The sequence below is a fragment of the Xiphophorus maculatus genome, chromosome 5 (genome assembly GCF_002775205.1).
Source record: "Xiphophorus maculatus strain JP 163 A chromosome 5, X_maculatus-5.0-male, whole genome shotgun sequence".
NCBI lineage: Eukaryota > Metazoa > Chordata > Actinopteri > Cyprinodontiformes > Poeciliidae > Xiphophorus > Xiphophorus maculatus.
In genome coordinates, this window is record NC_036447.1 from 7212977 (window position 1) to 7238232 (window position 25256).

General features: G+C 37.6%; 2 protein-coding genes across 2 annotated transcripts; one reads left to right on the plus strand and one right to left on the minus strand.

The window, feature by feature from the left end:
* The first annotated feature begins 176 nt into the window (after nucleotides 1-176).
* On the plus strand, nucleotides 177-8673 carry ltv1 (LTV1 ribosome biogenesis factor). The gene is made up of 11 exons (XM_023334141.1): nucleotides 177-362; nucleotides 832-963; nucleotides 1727-1930; nucleotides 2803-2890; nucleotides 3059-3191; nucleotides 3661-3883; nucleotides 4093-4220; nucleotides 4304-4437; nucleotides 6349-6401; nucleotides 6734-6934; nucleotides 8222-8673. The coding sequence occupies exons 1-11, from the start codon at nucleotides 360-362 to the stop codon at nucleotides 8330-8332; spliced, it is 1410 nt and encodes a 469-aa protein (XP_023189909.1). The 5' UTR covers nucleotides 177-359; the 3' UTR covers nucleotides 8333-8673.
* Nucleotides 8525-20417, minus strand: LOC102225433. Its single transcript, XM_023334142.1, has 7 exons — nucleotides 20115-20417; nucleotides 14212-14335; nucleotides 13928-14109; nucleotides 13285-13442; nucleotides 11840-11990; nucleotides 11118-11251; nucleotides 8525-10545 (listed from the first exon to the last, which is right to left on the minus strand). Exons 1-7 carry the CDS (start codon nucleotides 20173-20175, stop codon nucleotides 10129-10131), a joined length of 1227 nt encoding a protein of 408 aa, XP_023189910.1. The 5' UTR covers nucleotides 20176-20417; the 3' UTR covers nucleotides 8525-10128.
* Nucleotides 20418-25256: the final 4839 nt, after the last annotated feature.

The following is a 25256-nucleotide window of genomic DNA, read 5'->3' on the forward strand; positions in this document are numbered from 1 at the left end:
ATCAGCTGGTGGCGATAACGCTCAAATACGTCGCTTGCTAGCAGCCACTAAGTAGAGGAAGAACAGGAAGCAGCGTGGTGAAGATGGGTCCAGATTGGATCAGCTGGAGTGAAGGGCCCGCCTTCTGGAACACTCTGCACCAATCAGCGCCAAGAATGACCGCAACGTCCCGCCCACTTCCTCCGTGTGTCTGCTCTAATGTAACACGAGTTATGAGGTTTCAGCGTTGATAAATCCTTACCGTAGCTTCTATATTTTGAGAATTACATTGTTTAAAGGGTGTTTTACGGGTGTTTGGGAGCTTTTGGCATTGCTAACTTTGATCCGCGGAAGAAAATCGTGACAGTGTTAGGAACAAAATGGTAAGAGGACATTTCCAGACTAAGCTAATAGCATTAGCTAACAACAACTACTCGGATTATAGTTGTAATAACTGGAAATATCCAATTTACTATATATTTAGTGTAATGATGTTTTATAATTAAATCTCAAAACTGTTGCTACTTTTGCGTAAAGGAAAGAAATCTGCTGTTTGATTGCTGTTTCTTTGCGCTTTCCATTTATTGTTTACTTTAAAATATTGAATAGGCCTGATGTGACATTATGGAAATTGGGGATTTCATGTCCTATTATTCTATAATAATTATGAATGGTGTCTCTTTTTGGACTTCTTTTAATTTTTTAATGTTTTTTTGCAACAAAATGTGATTCTTGTTTATTTTTTAAGCATCTCATTTTAAAAGCTCTGATTTTGGAAAATTTGATGTCTGAATGGCTCGGGAAAGAAGATTGTTCATGTTCCTTTGTTTTTTATGCATTTTATTTATCCAGCCTCATCGAAAGAAGAAATCATTTATTGAAAAGAAGAAAGCGGTGACCTTTCACCTCGTCCACAGAAGTCAGAGGGACCCTCTGGCTGCAGATGAGAAAGCGCCACAGCATGTCCTCCTGCCTGCTGCAAAGGTAAACATTCACAGCCCTGACTCTGGTTCTGGTTCCGGTTCTTTTATGGAGTTCCCAATGGAACTCATTGAACTTTTCCGATCATAATACAATTTAAGCACTTTGACAGTAGAGTTACACCCACACAGTCGTACTCTGATGGGTAAAGTGTTTGGTAACTTGGGTCTCTTGTCCAAGTCCACATCAATACACTGCAAAAACACAAAATCTTACCAAGTATTTTTTTTTCTAGTTTCTACACTTGAAATAAGACAACACTAACTTACAAGTAACTTTTCAGCAAGATATAGGACATTGTTTTAAATAAGTAATTCCTTAATATTGATATTTTTTTAAAACTACTAGTTCCTCTGGCAGATTATTTCACTTATAGTTTATTTTATCCATGTTATAAATGATGTTTATTAGAAGCAACATAGAACTTTGCAGCAGAATTGCTAACAACTTGTTCTCAATGTATAGGAATATTTGTCAGTAGTATAAATTGATATTTGAACTCCTTATGCAAAACCAGCAACAAACTGACTTAAATACAAGGTTATTGTCTCTTTACTGAAACTCCATATTGCTGAAAAACAACTTTGTTTCTTCAACACTATGTTCCTTACAAAACCACCAGTACCCAAAGTTAAGACATGCTTTCTTTTCACAATAAAAGCATATAAGCAGAAATGTTCAGCTGTACTGTTTGTTAAACGTAGCAGTTAGATTTTCACAGCTGATTCTGGAAATGCTGAAGTGACACCCTGGCTGTGTTTCCCAGGCGGATGCAGAAAAGAGGCGTGAAGAGCAGAGAGACTTTGGTGTTTTCTTCGATGATGATTACAACTACCTGCAGCACCTGAAGGAGGCGTCTGGGCCCTCGGAGCTGGTAGCCGCCGGACCCTCACACTTCAACAGAGGGGCCTCTGATTTCAGAGATGAAGAGAAGGAAAACGAGGTGGAAACTGTGAGCAAGGACATTCCTGTGAGTTTGTGTTTTAATTTTTGTCTGTCACACCTGGAGTTATTTCTTGTCAAGATAAACCGATCACAAATTTTTCAACAGATTTTCAACCCTCAAGCTTTTTCTTAAAGCTTTGATACTTTAAAGCTTTAAGTATCAAAGCTTAAAGATTTCACTTTAATGAAAACTCAAATGGATTAAACCTGGGAACTCTGCTGTACCATTCAGTGGTTCTGCTGTGTGTTGAAATTCTTCTCTCAAAGCCTGAAAAATCACTGAGATTTCAAGACATGTAGTGAAAATAAATGTCCTATTTAGAGAGCTTCTCTGATTCCATTATTTAACACCAGTCTTTTCCACTCAGAAACACCAAAGTGATGTTCTGTCTGTTAGGTTTGATGTGTTTACTGACCAGGAAAAGATTGGAATTCTGACTTTCTAACTGGCCAGGTATCTCGCTGCATCTCTAGACCAGTTTATTATTACAAAATAGGAATGGTTAAAACACCAGGTGGTAAATTAACCATGTGGGATTTAAAGTTTTTTTTCTAGGCAACAAAAAACCCAGCTAAAATAAATGTTGTATGTTTACATCCTATTTTTAAAGGATATTGATCCTTTAAAGATTTACATTTTAAAGAAGTAAATGTCGTCATTGTATGAAAATATGCAATGAGGAAAATTCTTTTGCGAAAAATATTAGTAAAGTATGTAGTTTAACTAGAAATTATTTGTTGTGTCTTGTTGTTTTTTCTTTGACGTTGCTTGTGCTTGGTCTAATATTGCTGCTTCTGGTAAAGTTGCGTGGATTTTATGTTTTTTTGTTTAAACAAATAAACAATAAATCAAGAAATAACCAAACTAGTCTGATCCCTGTTTGGTTTGACGAACAGGAAGCTACGATCCACCTGCCGTCTTCGGTGTTCGCCTCGGAGTTTGAGGAAGATGTGGGACTTCTGAACAAAGCCGCCCCTGTTTCTGGTAATTCACTCAAAATAGACCAGATAATTCTCTTAAATATTGTTAAACAAACATGTTCTTTGTTTCTGTGGAAAAAATAAATGTGCTCTCTAGATTCTAGTTCTGTTATTTTGAGTGTTTTCTTACATAAACCTAATTGTTTTCACTGTGTGCTGTGTTTTCGTCCAGGACCCCGCCTGGACATGGATCCAGATATTGTAGCTGCTTTAGACGAAGACTTTGACTACGACGACCCCGACAACATGCTGGAGGATGACTTCATCCTGAAAGCAAACCGCACAGAAGGAGCTGTGCATGCAGAGTAAGACAGAAAATATAAAAAACAAACGAGAAATCTGCAGAAATAGGTACCTGATTCTAGAATATTCAAAATGTGTGGAAGCCCTGGAAAAGATGTGGCTTTGGTTATTCAGTCATGTTAGGTTTTTAGTATATTTGTGCTATATTAGCAATAGCAATATATTTAGAAGAAATTTTATCTATGTTTTAATCTTTTTTCCTTTCAAAAGAATTATAAATGACAGTAAATAAATTTAAAAATGTTTTTTTTTTCATACATTCCTTCTGTGGCTTAACCTAAATTCAAAGTCAAGACGTAAAAAGTCAAGATTCCTGGCTAACATCACTCTGAACTATGCAAATCCAAATTTTCCAAAATTAAATCTTGAAAAACAGAAAATTTGATTAATAGATAAAATCAATTTATCGCTCAACTCTACTTTCAGTACAAATATATCTTTTTAAACTTTCTGTTTGTGTGATTCCAACAGAGGATCCGATGATGATGATGAGTGGGAGGACACAGACGAGGAAGGCGACTTTGACTCTGATGGCGGTTTCTCAGGTGACGAGCACCTGGAGGGCGGCGGCCATGATGGAGAGTTTCTGTTCATGAACGAGGAGACAAAGAGTCGCTTCACAGAGTATTCGCTGACTTCGTCTGTTATGAGGAGGAACGAGCAGCTCAGCCTGCTGGACGACCGCTTTGAAAAGGTCAGAGGTCACTACCGCTACACTGAGCACTGTTAGCAAACTAGTCAAATAATTGGGTCATTAGCAGGACTTTGGAGAACTTCTCCGCATACAAAGGAGGTTCATCTAAAAGTCTGATGTTTAACATCGGGTGACTTTTCCAGAGTAAAAAGAGAAGTTATTAATCTGCTAATGAACCACGTTTATGATCCGGCGTTTTTGTTTTTCAGTTTTATCAACAGTTTGATGACGATGAGATCGGGGCTCTGGACAACGCCGAGCTGGAGGGCTTCATCGAACCGGACAGCGCCCGCCTGGAGGAAGTCATCAAGGATTACTTCAAGCAGAAAGCAAAAGAGTGAGATTCTTTCCTAGCCTCTTGTCGTTGATTCCTGTTACCGAATTTGTTTTTGTAGCAGCTTTATTGTGTTTTTGGGTCAGCTCTCTGAGGCCTGACGATTTGGGTCCAAAAGAACTTCCTGTTTTGAATGAGGAGGAAGATGAGGATGAAGAGGAGATGGAGACGGTTGTTTGTGAGGCTCCTCAGGAGAAGTGGGACTGTGAAACCATCATCAGTAAGTCTTTGTTCACGGTGGCTACCAGGAGAGGCACTTAACTTTTGATTCACATTTAGTAGCTTGAACTTTTCTAAATTATGTCACATTACAACCAAAAACTAATATAATTTAACTTAATGGTTCAACATAAAGTGGCACATAATTAAGATGGGAAATAAAAGCGATGCATAATTTTCAAAACTTTTCTACAAATAGAAAATTAAGATGTGCCTTTGCTGATGTGCTAAACTCTGATAACCTTTAAAAAATCTAAATAAGTTTAAGTCCTCTCATTGGTAAATAGAGACCACTTGTGTGTAATTTAACCTCAGAATAAATCTAGGTGTATAAGTCGGTCACTCATGTTGGAGAACATCGGTGACAGTGGCGTCCCCAAGAGGGGGACCAAAGGGGCCATGGCCCCTTTTTGAAAACTGCTGGCCACACCACTGGGCCTCCACAGAATTATTTTCATGTTATAAAGAGGCATGCAGTCATCTTCTTCAATTAAGACACATACTTAAAAGCTAATAAATACATTTTTATTTTTTTACTTTTTTAGTTGTGACCCGCTAAAATTGTTACCTGTCTGCTCTGGCCACCAGGATGAAAATGAAAAATAAGCACATCAGTTGAGACCAAAATAAAAGTTGGTCTCAACTTTAAGGGGACAATAATGTCCCCTTAAAATACCTCAGAGCCTGGAAAAGGTTCCTGTGGTGCAAATATCTTGAAATTAAAAACTTACCAGAGTGTTACAGTTTGACAGTGTTGTAGTCAAGACCAACTAACCCAAGACCAAGACTTTTAGGGTCCGAGACCAAGTAAAGACCAAGACCGAGGGAAGTAGAGACCAAGACCAGCGCCCCACGGTACATGACACAATAAAATGTGAAATATGATCAAAATTGCTTCTCAAATTGATTTGAAAGATTCACATTCCCATAAAAAACATCTAGATATTAAATACTTAGAGCTGAAATAAATTTAACCAATATTAAAAGCAGAACAAACTGTTTGTTCTGCGTTGCTTCCATCTCTGTGCTACAATTCCTTATGATTTATGCAGCGCAATTCTATTACTGACGATTAGACAGACATCTTCTGCCACTGCGCATGTCTGGAGCGCCGCGTGCGAGTGAAAGGTGGGGATGGGGAGAGTAACAAACAGGTAATTGGTAAGTCACGTTATTGCTTGGATTCTAGTCGGTGCGTTTTGCATGCAGTAAATACAAAGATGTTACTAATAAACTGGACAGTATGTTGTAAGTTTAGTGATATTTCCACAGTTGCAGTCTTGACTGGTCTTAAAATAAAATCCTGAGACCAAGACCAAGACCGGTCTGTACTACAACACTGTTAATTGAGGAAGAAATATTGTCTTAATTTATGTAACCCTACAACGTACCACTAGATGTCACTAAATCCTGGAAAATACAACATTAAATTCAGTCAGAAGTGAACAAACATCTACATTATTTTACCACCTGTGGTTTTTTTTTTCTAAATTAAGCATATTCATATGACAAGGGAGAATGTAATAACATCTTTGTTCACAAACGTCTGAGGCAAACGAAGGCCTAAATTATTTATTTTTACTAGAAATTTTCTTACCAAATGTTTGAAATGCATTTTTTCACAGCAACACTGTAAAATATCAATTGTTTGAAGATATAAAGTGAATAAAAGACAATATTTAGAGGATTTAGATGGATAAGGTCCAATCAGCCTCATATCTGTTTCCTTATTAGCATCAGTGATGAATTTGACTCTCGAATCTTATGAAGCTCCATCATCTCCATTGACGAGAGGAAACACCTTCATCCTTGACATTAATTAAATTAACAGTCAACAACTGAGATAAAATATTGAAACTACAAAGAAATGCTGCTTTAGTTTAAATGTTAACCACATATTCTTGTTTTTCAGGTACGTACTCCAACTTGTTCAACAGACCTAAAGTCATTGAAGAACCAGCAAAGGTATCAAAAATACAATCATTTACACACATTAAGTAAGATGCACACATGAACCAGAAATAGTGAGTTAATTTTCCTATATGTGGTGTGCTTTGACCTGTCAGGTTTAAATATCCCAGAACATAACTTATTTGTTTTGATAAGTTGTACAGTTGCAAGAGTTGCCAACTGCTGTGGTGCTGCTTGGTTTGCTACATTTTACTGGTTTCCCGTCCTAAAATTGAGAACTTGTTTAGCAGCAAACTAAATTGAACTAATTATGAGTTTGTTTAATTAAGCAGAGTCAAATATCCGAGGTCGACTAATCAGACAGAAACCTTCTTGTCTGTCTGCAGCCAAAGGCGATCCGTGTGTCCGGTAAGACGGGCATCCCTCTGGACGTCCTGCCCTCCAGGGGCCTCACAGCCAAGCAAGCGGAGCGCATGACGAGAATCAACGACTCGGATCTGCCGCGCGTGTCGACGCAGGCCCGAAACAAAGAGGAGAGCAAAGAGGAGAGGAGGGCGAGGAAGCAGGCCATCAAAGACGAGCGGAAGGTGAGGAAACCTCGAAGAGCCTCTGGTTTGGCTTTGTTTGTCGTTTGTTGAGTCGGATAAGCGTGATCGTCAAAGATCGTTGAGCTAACGTAAGGATTTCCATCGTCAAAAAGCAGATTCGTGTACCTGTTACCATGGTAACACATGCAGAGTTTTCTTAAAGCTCAAAGAAAGGCAAAAACTGAGCTGTTTTATTCTGAGATACCACTCAAAGATCATCTTCTGCAGAGAAAGATTACTCTAAAGTTTTTTTCCTGTTTTAATCTCCAGTTTCTACATTACAGCTAGAAACCATTATGTCTGGAAAAAAAAAAAAAAAGATGATTTCCTCAGGAATGTTTCTCCAAACTGCTAAAAATCACAATCTGGATGGCAGAAAGTGAACAGACTTATTTACAGTATTTCTGCTGGGTTGAATCATTTCCATCTTTGTATTATTTGTATTATTATAAAAAGAAAAAGAAACCCTGAAAGCTGCTGCTTTGTCAGGCGATACCTGCAACATTTTAACAACTAAATGTTATATATTTAGTATTGTGGCTTCAATTGTTCCTCTTATGGCATCCAAAGCTGTTTTACACTAGAACATTGAACCATAGGTTGATTTACTGGGAACCAACGTTTTACCACTTGGGATCAATCTTCATTGTTGGTTAGTTGCAGTTTTACTATCAATTATTTTCATAATCGATTTATTCTGATGATTTATCAGATAAAAAAGTGGCACATCTTGCATATTTATTTAACCACTTAAAGATTTTTATATAATGTTAGAAATACAATAAAAGTGCAAATAATTAAATTCTCTTTTCAAGTTGCTTAAAATGCAATAACGTAGCATTCCTTTAACATACGGTTGATGCAAAGAATGCATCTGCAGCTGAAAAATACTTCTATGTGAAAAGCTGAACCTTTTCTGCTTTCCTTATTTATTTTGTACAATTTTGGTTTAGTTGCTATTTTTGCAGATTGCCTTTGAGTCTCTAGATTCCAGTTAAGGATTCACAATCATTTCAGCCACATATAAAGTCAGATTTGCCAAAGAAACCCAGATATATCTTGAAGTTCCAGACAAGTTTATCGATAAGCAAAGATGGGTCAAAGCAATATTTTCATTACAGCTAATGCATCTTTAGCCACGATTTATTTATTTTAAGGGCACCACTTGTTTATTTTGCTTGACAAAAGGTGAACAGAGACACTCCCTGCCAGATGAGAAAACACTGCAACAGAAGCTCAACATTTGGATATACTTTGAATATTCTTTTTTTTTTTTTTTTTTTTTAGGAGAGGAGAGTGGAGAAGAAAGCGAACAAGTTGGCGTTCAAGGAGGAGAAAGTGCGACAGGAGAAGCAAATGTTGAACTTAAGGACAAACATTCAGGGCCTGAAGCTGTAGCTGCCGACCGACCGCTGACGTTCTGCACGAACGTTTCACCTGGTGGCCTTTCCAGTGGACAGCTTCCTCTCTTCAGTGAAACTGAGAAGCTCGGATAACAGGACGGCGTTGACCTACGGAGTATCTGGGTGACTGCAAAGCCAAAACAAATAATCCTCCTCCCCCCCAAAAAAAGAAGAAGCAAGCAACTGGTTGAATGCATAAAACAGGTTCCACAGGAGGAACGGGTGTTTTATTTGCGTCAAAAACTGGACTGCTCTGGGAATGTTAATGAGTTATTTAACCGAGCAGCCATCCAGTGTCTTGTATATCTCTATTAAAAAACATTATGTAGAAAATAATCGCTTTCTGCATTTTTCTGACAGTTTAACAATCGCCTGCCTTCACAAACTGCAAAAAGATGGCAATAAAAAGCACTTTAAAAATATATACAAATACTTTATTGTGGGCAATAAAAGAATCCATTTTGACAACTTGTAATAAATCTGGCAACATGGAGGTTAAAGGACTACAACCCAACAAAAAGAGATAAATGATGCAAAATTGGTGACGATAATATACAAAATTTAAGCAAATATGAATACATAAAATCACAAAAATCACCAATTCTTCATGAAGTCATTTATGGTTTATAAACTAAAGATCTAAAATGTTTTTCTTTGTGGAGTTGACCTGCCTTCATAGCAGGGAGATTCTGGTTGTGCAACATGTTGACCTTCCTCCATCTCATGCAAACAAGGATGGAAGAAAACCTGTTCTACAAAAGCAGGAGACTGCAGTCACTTTGAGCGCAGTGAGGATAAAATTAACATTCAATCATTTATTAAAATACTAACTTAAGATAGCAGCTCTAGAAAAAAGAGAAACAATCCTTCAGTGGCGTCACGTAAACGTCTATAAAAAACTTCTGGAGCCAGTTTTACAAGTCGAATAGTTTCCATCGCAGTCATCTTGGGTGCGACTGTTTCACATGCCGACTGCCGTTTAGTTTGATCAGGTAATAAAACATTAAATAAGGTTAAAGTTTAACTTTTGGCAGATTAATCAGCGCTAATAGTCGAAACCTGTCACTGAAGATTGAGTGGCCATGAGCCGCCTCTCTAATCAGAATAATCCCTAAAGAAAGATGCTTTAAAGCTGCAGTATACAACTTTTACTAAATGGTTTTTACATATTAAAACTGTCAGCATGTGGGAGAATCTGTGAAAAGATTTACAATTCCTTGTCAAAAATAACCAATCAGAGCCAGGAGGAGGGTCTTAGCGCTGTCAATCATCCTCGTGGTAATGGCAAAGAAATCACTCACTGTTACAGGAAACTTTGGTTATCCAAAGTCATTGCTTCCCATGCCAACTAGCCTAAGCATTCACAATAGGTTTTACTGCACACAGCCATGATTGACAGCGCTAAGACCCGCCTCCTAGCTCTGATTGGCTGTTTGTAGTAAGTACTGTGGGAAGGTAGAGGAGCTTTTTTTTTCACAGATCATCTGTCTCATACTTTACTGTCAAGACAAATATGTAAAGTTTTTTTATTATTATTATAAGTTGCTTAGTGCAACTTTAGCATCTATTGCACCTGTTAATATGCTTCAGGAAGCATCCAGAAAGGCAGCGTCCTCAACCTGATGCGTCTCCACTATGAGGTCATGGATGGAAAAATGTATTTCCTTCCTGTCACTTTAAGAGTGCTTCGATGTCCCAAACATCGGTGTCCCTTTATATTCCCTGAGGTACATGTGAGGCTTGCTGTTGAAGCACCAACTAAAAAGGAAAGAATCCCAGAAGCGGTTCCTTTTAGTTCCCATGGTAACCAATGACCGGCTCTCCGTCGCCCAGGTCCGTCTGCGAGTATGCATGTGGCCGGTCATACGGCGAGCTTTCCTCTTCCGTGGAAGATAAGGAAACGCACTCCGTCTTCACGGAGCCGTCTGGAGAGTCGTCGTCCGTCCCGTTTGCCCCCGACACGAAACTCTCCAGGTCCAGGTTCGGGATGCTCTCCTCCAAATAGCCTCCATCCGCGTAGTTTCCGTTGGTCCGACAGTCGTAATCACCGGCGCCGTCGTCCGGTTCCGGTTGCTCACAGAAGTTCTCGTCCTCTGAGACGAGCGAAGTCGTCTCGACAGGCGGAGAGACGACGGAGACTGGACTGTTCTCTGGATTCACATGCGGGGTAAAGAAACTCTGCCGTTCACCGTTTCCCTCTGAATTCTCCTGTTAAGAATTGGAAACAAGCAAGCAGTCAGCTGGACGGCATGAATCAGGGACAATGTAGGAAAAAATACATTTCCCCCAGAAATCTCTGAAATTTTTTTGATTAATCTCAAGATTTTTTTTAGAAAAAGACAAAAAAATAACAAAAATTTTGAGATTCATCTCATATTTTCTAGAAATACTTGGAAATTTCTGAGTTTGAAAAGTAAAAAAATTTTAGAAAAAAAACTAAAATTTTGAGATCTCAGAAACTTTCTGGAAAAAAACATGGAAATTTCTGAGTTTGAAAATTCCAAAGATGTTTTGAAATTAAGTTAAACATCTGAGATATTTCTAGCAAATTTTTTAACTTTTCAAACTCAGAAATTTCATTTTTTTCTATAGAATTTGAGAATTTTTCCCCCCATAAACTTAGGAAAATTACTTTTGTTTGTTTTTCTTAGAAAATTTCTAAGATTAGTCTCAACATGTCAGTTTTTTTGGTGGAAATTTACTCTTTTTCTAGGTACATTGGATCCAATATGCTGGGAGGTTTGCCACAAGAAAAGAAAAATGTTGATTCCTCCGATTACCCGGATTTTTGGCATTGGTATCTTCGTGGTCCAGGCCTCCACCTTACAGACGACGGCTACTGCTACGATGATTATGATGAGAAAAATGGACCCCAAAATGATGGCGAACATTACCAGTCCATCAACTTCTGCACCTAAAATACAAGCAGGGATAGTGATCAGGTTAGGGAAAATGCCTTTCTGTTTGAATTTTAAAACATGTCTGTTGGTTATTTTATTTCAATTTAATCAAGATCAGTCTTTTTATTCAAATTGGTTTCAATAAGTTTACAATCTGACAATAATTTAGTAATTGATTATTCTGTGACTTATTCTGATGATTAATTAGATTTTTTAAAAATGGTCACAGTCTGCAGATTTTTCATTTAGCCACTAGAGCTTATTTAATATATTTACAAATAAATTTAAAAAATCATCAATCCAAGCTCTAATTAAGGCAAACGTAAGTCTTTGATAGATTTTGGAGTTAGAGATATGGATTCCATTTGATCAATAATATATAGTTTGATATCAGAATCATTAGACAAATATGTGAATAATTAGAGCAAAATGTAAGATTTCTATATGGCGGCCATTTTGAATTTGAAGTAAATGCCTTTTGAAAAGAGGAATATCTGAGGAGTATCTGTGCTAAACATGGTGTCTGTTTCACCACTGGAAACCTGTCATGGTATGATCCATGTTTTAATGCAACCTTTTCTTTATTTCCAGTAGATACTTACCTTGTTTTTCAGAGCAGTATTCCTTCGTCTCTTTGAACTCTATTTGGTTAACACGCAACGGTTCAAACCACAGGGAGCCCTTTAAGGTGACGCACTCCACCGTCACGTCGAGTTTGCAGGTTTCGTCTGATGCTCTGCATGTCTCTGTAAACTGAAATCACATAATTGTCACAAGTATTAGTGTTTGGTATCCCAGAAGTCCTATTTGGATGAATTAAGTGAATACAAACTGAGCTCTAACAAGCTGCAATATTGTGCAAATACACAATATTGTGCAAATACAGTCTGCATGGCTAAATCTTAACAGGTTCCTCCTCTCCAATTCTGTGAAGCTGAAGCTCAGTCTAGTTCACATGTAGACAGATAATTAGGAAAACAAATACATTTTTATGTGATTTGGCATTTTATCCACAAAAAAAACCTTAGTTTAATGTCCATAAAAACAATTATTTATAAAAACTCTCAAAAAGGAGATTTGAGCAAACATTTTGTTTGTGTGTACACATGGGAAAATGGAGATTTAGGTTCCCATGCGTTATCATCTGCAACCAACAACTCACCACATATTTCCTTTCATATGATTCCCAATCGATGTTTGTATGTTTTATTAACTTTATACTCTAAAATCCAATTTAAAAGTAGTTCAACTTTTAAATGAACTTGCTGATGCCATGTTTAATTACTAACAGGAAGTGGAGGTTGTTAGAAGCAATCTGATTGGCTGACAGGTTTTAGCTTTGCGCTACACTGCCCCCTATAGGCAGTGCAGCACAAATTTGCTCAGGGGCGAATTTGTGCGAGTTTATTTGGATAAAAGCTTTTTTGAAATGAGTCCTGTGTGTAAAATATTTTTTTAAAACGATATGGCGAACATATTTGTTTCTATAAAGACTCGGCTTGGTGTGTGCAAAGCCTTAGACAGCAGATTTAAACTCAAAGAACCAGAAGGTGCTTTCCAATCTCCTCTGCTCATAAATCTGTTATCCAACATCCAAACTTTGCCATTTATGAAGCTCAACTTAGTCACCACCCTATAAAATACTGGACTAACAAACCAATAAAATACATGTCTCCCATTTAAAGGTGGTTGCATATTTAATTCTCTCAAAAGCTTGTGATAACTAACATTTTAAATGAGCTACACATATTATCTAAGTGGTGCAGTTTCAACAGAGATCAGATGCAACACACTAGCATGGAAAGATGATTTCTTTTGCGGTGATTACATTGCGAAACTGATATAAAATCACTCCAAACTTTGAGAAAATTTGAGACAATGACAGATTTTAAACATAGGAACAGAAATGTTAGCGTCAACTTGAGGATGAAGAGAGATCAGGATTACAGCCTGGTGTTTTACAGCTATCAAATATTAGCGTGCAATCTTTTCACTGTAAAAAAAAACAAAACTAAAGGAACACAGTTTACAATGGTAGCTTACTTACAGTGTTTTCAGATGATGAAACACTGTAATCGAGAGCAGCGTTACTGTTTGGTGAGACAGTCCTCTTCAATTCGTCGTAGAAATGGAGGGGATTTGGGAACTTCACAGAAGCCCCCTCTTCGGTCTTGTGTACCTTCACATCAGGAAAATCCAACGAACCTAAAAGAAGGTTATTTAAACCGTTTATTTGACTGGCTCCTTTCACCTGAAATCCAAGTCAAGCATCCTGCGAGAGCATCAGGAAGCTGGCTGGAAACCAGTGCAAACACCACAATCCAGCTCCAGTCAAGCTTCAGCGCCATGCAACCGTATTCATAACCTTCATTTATTCCTCCCACAAAAACGTGTTTGTGTGTTAAACTAACGCAAAGTGGCTTACAGTAAAGAAATAGAAGGAAATAAAAAACATGGTTTTTACTCGCTAAATTAATTATTTAGTTGGAGACCGTGTGGTTTATAAATGAATGAATAATACGGTGAAATATGACTCTGAAAATATAAAATGTATATTTTTTACAACTGTGAAAGGCCAAATAACCCAAATTATTGCACTTAATTTTTTTGTTTGTGCAGTTTTACAAATGGCACCCCATAAAAGTCTGCTAAATGCTGAGTCGCTGAGCATGCTGAATGATTTTACTTACATTTCTTATCAACTGATTTTAAATGGTTGAAGGAGAAGGACTGTGACCGAACGGCTTCAGACTGTTCGCCTCCTTGGAAGGCTGTTACGTCAACAACCATGAAAGACAGGTAGCGTTCCTTAGAGCCGAACACAAACTGGCGGAGGTCGTAGTGGTGGTCTCTTGTATTTGCTTCAAAAGACCTTCGATCAAAGCAAGAAAACAAAACAATCGTTTAATTTCATTAATATTGCTCTAAATCAAAGAGAGAAAGAACAGTAGGGTGAGCAACAGCAGATACTTACCCTACAGCGCTAGATCCAGTGATATTTACTCGGAAAATGGTTTGAGGTTGATGTTTACTGTAATCCCAGCTAACTGTGGTATTCAGGTTTATGCAATTCACCATCACATTTGATGGAGGTGGAACTGCAAAGAAGAAAAGCAAATAAGAGTTGTAATACTCTGAAAGACGATTATCTTATAGACTTCTGTTTTTTGGCAAATATAGGTATTTCATATTCTACTCGTCCTCTGGTGCATTAAACGGAGTTAAGTAAACCAGAACTTCAACAATAAGCTCTATTCAAAATATTGTAAATAAAACTATTTCCATAATTAAACCAAAACGACTCAGAACTGGCCTAAAAGTCCTCCTCCACGCCTGTGGGGGCGCCACAACAAAACCCACTGAAGGAAACGAAACAAAGATGATAAAAGAGCAACATCCTTCTTCGCAAAATGTAAACAAAAATGGAGTGGTGTCTGATTTTAGAGGCTGTAAGATTTCTATTTTGTCTTTGGTAAAACACCACAATCCATTTCTCACTCTAGAGTTTAACTTCTGTGTTTGTTTTTGTTGTATTTACCCAGAATGCCCTGCGCTATAGTCTACTTCCTGCTTTTGGAGCCATCTCCAGTCTGCTTCAACCAAACCCAGACCTATGTTTTTAGCCGGACCAGAACTTGGTTTTTTTTGGTCCAAATCAGAGTTGGATTGCAGAATCACACCAAACATCCTAGACAAACAAACTAGAGTTTGATTAAAGCGAACTAAACAGGGCTGGTGTGAACACACCCTTAGGAAACATGAGGTTGTACCCAAATTCAAAGGCGAAACCCCCACTTAACATTCTGTCATACCTGCTCAGAAAAAGATCTGCATAGTTCAAACAGCAAAACTCGGAGCCATCAGGGTTATAATTTTCAAAAACAAGTCAGACTGCTGCCCAAAGCTATAATAGAGTTTTACGCAACACATACGGTAACACTTTGTACTGCATCCAGGATCTGAAGGCCTTGAGGTGACAGATGACAGCAACTGGTTTACTGCTGTTCAGCATTCCAGTTACCGTTTCTCACTGCCAGAGCAGGAATCCAGTGCGGGCGATTCGGCAGATGGGAAAAAATCATCACAGACCAAATCTAATGCCCCGTTTTTCAGAAAAACCTCCGTTTATAACGAGTTTTTAGTTAAAGTGGAAATCAGTTTTTTATTTCTCCTGTCAGAAAATGACCACAGCCGGACAGGAAACCTGCAACAATGGTAATAAAAAATGTATTTAAAAAATGTAGGGCTGAAGCGATTAATCGTGATGAATCGATTTTTGAAATAATCAACTAACTTAGCTATTAATCCGTAGCTAAACTATGTAATTTCCAAAAAGAACAACATATTGAGATTTGTAATTAAACCAAAACTGTAAAAAAATAAATATATATGCACATTTTAAATTAAAGATGAAAAAGAAAGTACTCAACACTACTGATGAGGCCAGTTTTAGTAAAGAAAATCTTTTATGCCCCTTTTTGCTATCCAATAATCGGTTAATCCAAAAAGTAAACAGATCGGTCGTACACTGCATTGATGTTAAGTCGAGCAATATTATTGTATTTTGGGAATTGTTTTTTTAATGAATTGATTTGTTTATTTTCATCTTTTAATGTATTGTACTGTAAAAAAAAAAAAAAAGTTTAAGTGGTTAAATAAAAAAGAAATCTGCAAAATGTGTCAAATTTTTTCCAGTTGTCAGAATGATTGATTACTATTGATTGATCAATAGATGAGGACGGCTGGTGATGCCAGTTGTTCTCTGGATCGAAGCAGAACCATTAGCAGAGAAACAGCTACATCCTTTCCTCCCATTTAACATAATTAGCATTTAAACCAACAACTAAGAAAACAAAAATCATGGCTGTGTTTTTTGTTTCGTTTGTTTGTGATCGGCTCCATGGCAACATCTATGAATACATCAACCACTTTATTGGTGAGTTTTTAACTTTGGTAGTGAATTACTTTCAAAATATTTTTAACCTATGCACGCTTTATGTTTTTGTTGATTTTCTATTGGCTACTTGATTAGGCCTGTCATGGTAATAAATTTAGCTTGACAATAAATTGTGTCAGAATTTATTGCTATAAACGATAATATAATGTATTATACTGATAATAGCATAATAATAAAATAACACATTCTCAAAGATCAATAAATTTTAAATTATAATGAATATTTAATACTGAAACTGGAAGATAAAGGAAGAAAACAACAGAAACAACAAATAAACTTAATTATAAAGTCTGTAAACAAAATTAGTCCTCAAAACAAAAGTGCTAGTTGAGTCCAAAGCACCAGACTGAAGACGTTAATCATCCCATTTTTGATAGAAAGAGAAAAACTATAAATCAGGCAAATGGAAATGATTGAGCTCATTTTAATTTATCGTTCGATTAACTGATTTCAGATACTTTAATTTCCTTCTGCTTAAATAATTACCAAGTCATTTAACAAAAGTTAAATAATCTTTAAGATCATTCTGAGTTGTTTATTGAAAGAGTTTGCAACAGCAACTAAAATGTTTTTGACCTTTGCTTTACAAACTGGTGTGTTTATAGTTTTACAATTCTTCAGTTGCAGGTTAAACTCCACAGATCAAACGAGATGATAAGAAAGTTAAGAAACTCGCTGATAGCAACAACAACCGGCCTCAGTCGACCGGTTAGTCAAGTTCCAAAAGGTGTCGCAAAAATACAAAAACGCTTTAAAACGAGGAAATGGAAAAGGCAACAGATGGGCTCTGAGAAACAATCCAGGAATATACATGAAACTTCAACTTGTACCAACATGCAATCAGATAACAGCCCACAGCAAAAGAAGAGAAATTTATCCAAACAGTGACTTGCTAAAGTTTTTACACCCCACATTGTAGTGCAAAGACAAATATTTAGAGTAATTTTTGTGATCTATAAACACAAATAATTAAGTAGAAGTACTATTCCTACTTTGAATCGGTCTAAGACTAATTTTTAATCTATAATATTTGATAAGAACTAACATTGTATTTTATTGTTTTATGTTATTTTATTGATTTTAGCTGTTGTATTTTATACATTTATTGATTGATTAGTATTTGATGATTTTGTTCAGCACTTTGGTCCATTTGCATACATAGAAACCAGAAGTTTACATACACTGTATTTTTTTCCACACTGACAAACTTTTCCCATTTTAGGTCAATTAAGATTACCAACAGCAGCAAATTTTATTATTTTCTTTAAAGTCAAAAGCTTAAATACGCCTTTAAACAATTTGGGACATTTGATGCCAGGTGTTTGGAAGCTTATTCATAACATTTGAGTTAATTAGAGACAAACCTGTGGATGTAATTTAAACACACGGCTTCTTTCTGTAACATCAATGGAAAGAAAAAATAAATCAGCCAACATACCATGAAGAGAATTGTGGTGTTTTTTTATATAAAGTATATAAACTTCTGGTTTCAGATGCGACGTTTATAGATAAAATTGACTCGACAAATTACTTCCCGTTTGCAGAGAGACAGAAACATTAGTTTTGGACCGCCGGCCTATCCTGAACTCTTTGTAGACCAACTGGTTTTCTTCCCATCAACTCTGACCGGCTGAAGAAAAACAGCCTGGCAGCATGATGCTGTTACCGCCAAACTTTTTTCATTTATCTATTTTTAACAAACAGCAGGTGAGAACCTGAAAAAAAATAAAAATAAAACAATTCCTGCCCCACTGACATGCAATTTTAAATAACTGATCTAAAGCTTCCTTGCTGCTCTCATCAACCTACAAACATTTAAATCTCCCCACATGATGAACTCTGAAATTATTCCCACATTGAAATACACTTAAACCTCACATTCTCTTCCTTACATGTACAGTTATTCATATATTTTATATTATATTAACAATAAAATGTTTGGTCTTTGAGACACCCATCCTGTAAAACATATGAATGAGATTTTTAAAGCTGATTTATATCTGTACTTTGTTTAGACTCATTTAATCCAGTCCAAAACATTTTCTGAATATTGAGTGGAAGTTGATGGTTTTACAGTTTTGAATTCAGTAAGTCGGGCTCGTTTCCGGTGAGAGTTGGACTCCGCCAGGGCTGCCCTTTGTCACCGATTCTGTCCACTTTCATGGACAGAATTTCTAGGCGCAGCCAAGGTGTTGAGAGGATCCGATTTGGTGGCCTTAGGATCTCATCTCTGCTTTTTGCAGACGATGTGGTCCTTTTGGCTTCATCGGGTCGTGATCTGCAGCTCTCGCTGGAGCGGTTCGCAGCCGAGTGTGAAGCGGCTGGGATGTGGATCAGTGCCTCCAAATCCGAGGCCATGGTCTTGAGCCGGAAAAGGGTAGAGTGCCTTCTCCGGGTCAGGGGGGGGTGTCCTGCCCCAAGTGGAGGAGTTCAAGTATCTCGGGATCTTGTTCACAAATGAGGGAAGAAGGGAGCGGGAGATCGACAGGCGGATTGGCGCAGCGTCTGCCGTCAAGTGGGAGCTGTACCGGTCCGTCGTGGTGAAGAGAGAGCTGAGCCAAAAAGCGAAGCTCTCGATTTACCGGTCGATCTACGTCCCCACCCTCATCTATGGTCATGAGCTTTGGGTCATGACCGAAAGAACGAGATCACGGATACAAGCGGCCGAAATGGGTTTTCTCCGTAGGGTGGCTGGGCTCTCCCTTAGAGATAGGGTGAGAAGCTCAGTCATCCGGGAGGGACTCAGAGTAGAGCCGCTGCTCCTTCACATCGAGAGGAGCCAGTTGAGGTGCATCTGGTCAGGATGCCTCCTGGACGCCTCCCTGGTGAGGTGTTCCGGGCACGTCCCACCGGGAGGAGGCCCCAGGGAAGACCCAGAACACGCTGGAGGGACTATGTCTCTCGGCTGGCCTGGGAATGCCTCGGGATTCCCCCGGAAGAGCTGGAACAAGTGGCCGGGGAGAGGGAAGTCTGGGCCTCCCTTCTGAAGCTGCTACCCCCGCGACCCGACCTCGGATAAGCGGAGGAAGATGGATGGATGGATGGATGGGTGGGTGGATGGATGGATATTTACAAACGGTACATACTCCAGTTTTAGGGAAGTAAAAAAAACACAGATTTGTTGTGAATTAAACTATAAATAAACTAAATTGATATTGAATTTAAATTACTTAAGCAGACTTCTCAATCTGCTTTTTAGCCGGTGGAAAAGTACAAGCTGTAGTGGAGCTGCATTCAAGCAGATTGGGCAAGAGTTCGAAGAAGAAGAACAAAAAAGTATTTCCGCACCTTCTGTCAAACAGGTCAGCCCTGATTACTTTCAGGTGACAACATCTCACAGAATTGTCCCTTTTCAGCCTTGTACAACAAAACAAAGGTCATGATTCACAACCTCTTCAACTGAACATATGAGACATTTACCTAAATATCAAAAAACATACATTTTTTTAGGATTTGCATCAAGTTTTCAGATTTAATTTTAAAGACCTTAGTCAAGTTAATTTGTATTATTTATATTTTTTGTGTCATTTTTTCAGAACAAAAGACGGGAAATTCACTTGTTTTGTTAAAGTAAACAAAATAAGTGAATTTGTTGGCTAGGATTTCTATGGATATTCATTCTTTTCATTCGGGATTTTCCTTGTTCATTTTATCAACCACTTTGAAATAGAAACGAGATATTAAAACATCAAAGAAACAATCCTTTCCTTATCAGTTCGTGTATGTTAGTTGTTTTAGGGTAGCTACATCTTTACAATATTTTTCTCCAATATTAGATATATTGCAGTCATTTTCTATTTTTCATTTTTAATTCATATATATATCTTTATGCATTGTCTGTAAACTAGCTACAAAACCTTATTTCAGCTAAAGAAACGTCAATATTTTTGTTTTAAAAACTGTCAAGGAAACCTTCTTACCGGCGCCAGAAAAATGCCCGCAGATGAGAATCAGGGCCGTGAACGCACCATTCGTCAGCATGTCTGAGGCCTTTGAAAGGGTTCTGATGAACGATCAGTTTGGACTTCCTCCTCAGCGACCGGCTGCCAGAATTAAACGAATTAAACCTCAGCTTCCACACATTTGGCAAAAAGCATTAAAAGCCTCGACAACTGCGTGATTTGACATCAGATCTATTTTTCCCTTTAAGTCGATTTCCTCTCAAACGTCCCGTCAGTGGAAATGAGTCAGAGCTCCGACTAGTCCTCAGGCGTGTGTAGTAAAAACACTGATGGCTCATTAACCTGTAAAACACCTTGACTGACGTCACGGGGTGGGTCTTTCCAAACGTCTGTTATGCACTATCGCCGTCTAGTGGTAGAAGTCAGAATCTCAATCAAAAAACTAAATAAATCTGAAAAGGTTGAACAAAAGGGTTTGACCTACTACTAAAGGACTTTGTGACTTTTTTTTTTCTTTAGAATAAATGCATTAATAAAATGTTTCAGTCTGACTTTAAACACCTTAATGATGCTTAAACCATGTTTCCATTGCGTTTTGGGACAATATTATGTAAAATCCACTTTTGTTTTTTAGCTTTTCATCAATTTATGTTATTGCCTCAACAAAAACATTCACTAGCGATTCGATTCCTTTGAACAGCTCCTGAAGGGTAGGACTCGAATCTCAGTAAGAGAGAACTGTTCTTTGCTTATTATGACTTTGCTTACTAAAAATGCTCTGCTCGCACCACAACAGCTATTGTTATTTTTATTTAATTAAAAATGGTTTATTCGGAAAATAAATACAATTTATAGAACTGGGTGGATAACTTTTATATGTAAAGGTGCAGAAGAGGATTTTAATTTCTGCCACAGCAAGTTAAGTCTAGTTACAAATAGACCTAAAATGTTAACAACTTAACTTATTCTTTGATTTCCATGTGTTTGACATCATTGGAAAGGTTAGACTCTTTCAGAAACTGTAAATAACTCAAAACGCACCGGGTTGTTCATTGTTTTATCGTGAAACAGTGCTTCAGACCAATTTCTCGCGTTAGCTCAGATGTTTCTGAGACTTTTCTTACCACAATGCGTCTGTAAAACACACATGCTGCGGAGGTCCCAAGGTTACTATTATGTCATTTTCCTATCGTTTACTCCACGTGACTGAGGTTTAAGACAAGCCACGCCCTTTTGTCTCACCAGGCTTTCCAGTTACTGTGATGAAGGGCAGACAAAACAAAGATAATCCCATCACTGGGCAGTTGCTCCGCTGCATGTGTAAGCATGTGAGCAGCTGCTTAACCTCTGGTCCCTCCCACCACAGCTGGACAGAAACCCGCTCATCTCATCCTTAACTCAGCGCAGCTTTCTCTGCAGACACATATCCTGCTGCTGCAAACGGCCGTTCTCCATCCATACATCCATCCATTTTCCCCCTCCAGTAGCAGCTGACCATGATCCGGATGCTGCTGGACAGCAGCTGGATGAGGTTTGGACCAGCAGGCGATGGGCTGGACGACTGGGAGACGGGACGGCTTCCAACACAGGAGCAGCAGGTGTGTGAAGTTACATCATAACTGGATAATTATTATAATAACAATACAGTGCAGCATTTTAAAGTTCACTGCAAAAACACAAAATATTACCAAGTATTTTTAGTCTAGTTTCTAGTTTAAGTATCTTAGTACACTTGAAATTAGACAAAAATAACTTGGGTAGAGTAGCCAAACATTTTACTAAAGTATGAGTAGAGCTACTTCAACACATTTTACTCAAGTAAAAGTAAAAAGTCTACTCAACTGCTGAGTAACTGATGAAATTATCAATTATTTAATATTTAAAAATTACATCATCAGATGATCCAGAATATAACGTTAAGTGGAAATTTTGGTATTTTAAGAACCACAATGACAATAAATCATATAAGTAGCAAAAAATAACAAAATCAGGCAAAATATTATTTTTTCCAGATCAGTTTCTATAAATAAAAAAACTTATGAAACTTTAACAAAAACTGTTAAAGTCATTAAATGATTGATAATTTGGTAATTTACTCAGTACTTGAGTAAACTTTTTACCAAATACTTTTTTACTCTTACTTAAGGAATTTCTTGCGTGGCTACTTTTTACTTTTACCTGAGTAAAAATATGCTAAAGCAGAAATACTCTTACTCGAGTAACATTTTTAGATACCCTGAGCGTAAGTGATTACTGGGAGGGAATTTAGAGACACTGAAGTAAACAACAGCCATGCTGTTCTGTAGCAGCTGGAAGGTTGAAAGATCAGCCTCATGTGTGGATCAAATGTAAATTCAGCTTTTGTCTTATCTGCTGATGCGGCTTTAAGTCAAGACAAAATCCAACCACTCTTTCCCAGCTGGCAAATCCCCAGAAACCTTCGGTTTTAGGCCACTAACGTCGTGCACGCATTCGAATCTGGAATCCACACAAATAGGATTTAATAGCGTCTTACTACTGAAAACAAAACAACATGTCTTCTAACTTCTACAGAGGGGAAAGTAATCAATTTGAAATAACAGAAAATGCTGATTTTGGTCAGCTGTGTTACACACAATTAACCCAACATATGACATGATGTCATAAAGAAATTCATCTGTAGAGAAAAAACAAAAACATAACAGAAAACAAACAGTCTCTCTGGACCTTCTAGAATAACTTTGGGTAAAAATGAGAAAGAATTAAATCATGTTTTTAAATACAGTTACAATAACAAATGCAGATTGCAGCAGGTTTTCAGTTTTTAATGGAGTAATTGCATAGAAAAAACATGGTACTTTTAGTATTAGTACTATTAAAAGTACCAGTAACTTTGCACTTTCTTTCTGAGTTTTGTAGTTTTTAAACTGGAACAAATTAAAGACGCTCAAGCTAGTGAAAAATTACATGAATATGTTTTATTTTCGTTCTGTCATTTTATTCTATTCTGATTTTATATTTGCACACTTTGGTGCAGCTTCAACCTGTTCTTAAAGCAAGAACAAAACCTTGACATAGACAATTATTTGCATCTGTTATTATAATTTTACATATTTAATCAATTAATTGTCAATTAAATACATATTTCAACATTGAATTTAACGTTTATTTCATGGTTCATTTTAATTAATGATTTAATGGTGTTTTTATTTAATTTTGTCCCTTTTGGCCCTCTGTAGTTGTAATGCAGATTATAAAGGTTCTAATCATTTTGTTCAGGTTTTAAAAGCAGAAATCCAGTGAAATTATTACTTGTTTTCATGTGTTACTTTTCAGATACCATCCTCTATGGTGTAATGTAAGAAAATCAGGTTTTTAAATCTGTATCTTTCTTGCTGATCTTCAGATCATCACCTGGCCTGATGTGGAGTTAGAAGAGGACAGAGGCTCAGAGCTGGCGTTGTACATTTGTCTCCCGATCGTCTCCGTTTTCCTGCTGGCTCTCCTGGCTGGTCTGATCTACAAACGCTGTTTCCGTCACAAACTTACCCTGGCCAACATAATTGCCCTGGACGTCCAGGACGCAGACGCCAACGCAGAGTTTCTAGCCTCCCTGACCAGGAACGCCGAGCGCCACACTAGCACCAGTTCTGACGGATCGGACGGCGTCTTCATTATGGTTTATCTGCCGCCGCCGTACGAGGAAACGCTCACCAAAATCACCCGAGCCGCCAGCCTGGCCAGCTCCAGAGACGTAGAGGCGATGAAGATAGAAAACCTGGAGGCCCTGCTGGGCCCTGAGCTGAAACATAACATCCAGACTGTGTGATGAGATATTAAAGTTGGATCTCATTCACTTTTATTTAATCAAAAACATATAATTTTGACACATTTGTTAAAACTGTCACCATGTTGTGATAGTTTGTTATGAGACAGATAATCTGTGAAAAGATCGATCTTCTTCTCTTCCCCAAGCTACTGCTGTCTTAAGAAATGGAAAAGCAACCAATCAGAGCCAGGAGGCGGGTCTTAGAGCTGTCAATCATCCTCATGTTCTCACTGCTAAATATACTAATGACAGAGAAACAACTCACTGTTACAGGAAAACTGCCTTAGCATTCACAAAACAAGTTATGCTAGCTCTAGTGTAGCAGAGAGCAACGGGGGTGGATGAGCAGCGCCACATGAGATTGTGATTAACAGCGCTTAGACCCTCCTCCTGACATTGATTGGTTGTTTCTCCTACTTTAGCTGCTATTTTTGTCTTAAGGAGTAGAAAAACAACCAATCAGAGCCAGGAGGTGGGTCTTAGAGCTGTCAATCAACCTCATGAATGCGCTGCTAAACTTGCTAATGGAGAAGAAACAATTTACAGTTACAGAAAAACAGTGAGTATGCTAACTAGCCTTAGCCTTCACAACAGGCTCTTCTAGCTGCAGTAAGGGGGATGATGGGGAGAAAAGAGGTGCGAGCACAGAGGGTGATTGACAGCGCTAAGACCCACCTCCTGTCTGATTAGTTCTTTCTAGTTAGCTCTGGGAGAACATGGAGGAGCTTGATTTTTTTCACAGATTTTCTTTCTCATACCAAACTGTCATGACATGGGGACAATTTTAAATAAATATGTAACAAAATGCATTTTGTACAAAAGTTACAAAATGCAGCTTTAACTTCACAATTAAAAAACAACTTTAGAACAACATGAAATCAGACACTAAGGCTCTGGAAAATATTTATCTGTTTTGTTTAAGAGCTGCTTAACACTAAATATTCAATATTAAATGTAGTTTTGTAGTATCAGAAAAATGGTCAGGGAAATTTGTTGCTACTGGAAACGAAAGAAACAGACAAAGTTACAGACAAGCAGGAGATGCTCATCCTACCACATCAAGTTGTTTTTCTAAATGTGTAAATATGAATTGTGTGAAAATGTTTATATGGATATTTTATGAGTTCTAATCTCAAAGGTGTCTTAATGAATAATAAATATGTAGAAATCTCTGCAGTGATCTGCCTTTTTGTGTGGGAAATTATAAAAATAATTTTCTTTTCAGTTCAGGCATGACGGGAGAGAAATCATAAACATTTGGATTAAAATCCTCTTATTCTTGCTAAGTTTTACTGTAAGCCAATAAATCTCCACATGAACAATATGTGACATTGATTATGTAACAAAATAAG

Coding starts and splice junctions, on each gene's coding strand:
- ltv1 (XM_023334141.1), top strand. Junction 6,402..6,733: donor TCATTGAAGAACCAGCAAAG/GTATCAAAAATA, acceptor GTCTGTCTGCAG/CCAAAGGCGATCCGTGTGTC. Junction 6,935..8,221: donor CCATCAAAGACGAGCGGAAG/GTGAGGAAACCT, acceptor TTTTTTTTTTAG/GAGAGGAGAGTGGAGAAGAA.
- LOC102225433 (XM_023334142.1), bottom strand. CDS start 20,175: ATGCTGACGAATGGTGCGTTCACGGCCCTGATTCTCATCTGCGGGCAT. Junction 14,336..20,114: donor CGGGCATTTTTCTGGCGCCG/GTAAGAAGGTTT, acceptor TCTTCTTTGCAG/TTCCACCTCCATCAAATGTG. Junction 14,110..14,211: donor ACTGGATCTAGCGCTGTAGG/GTAAGTATCTGC, acceptor CTTTGATCGAAG/GTCTTTTGAAGCAAATACAA.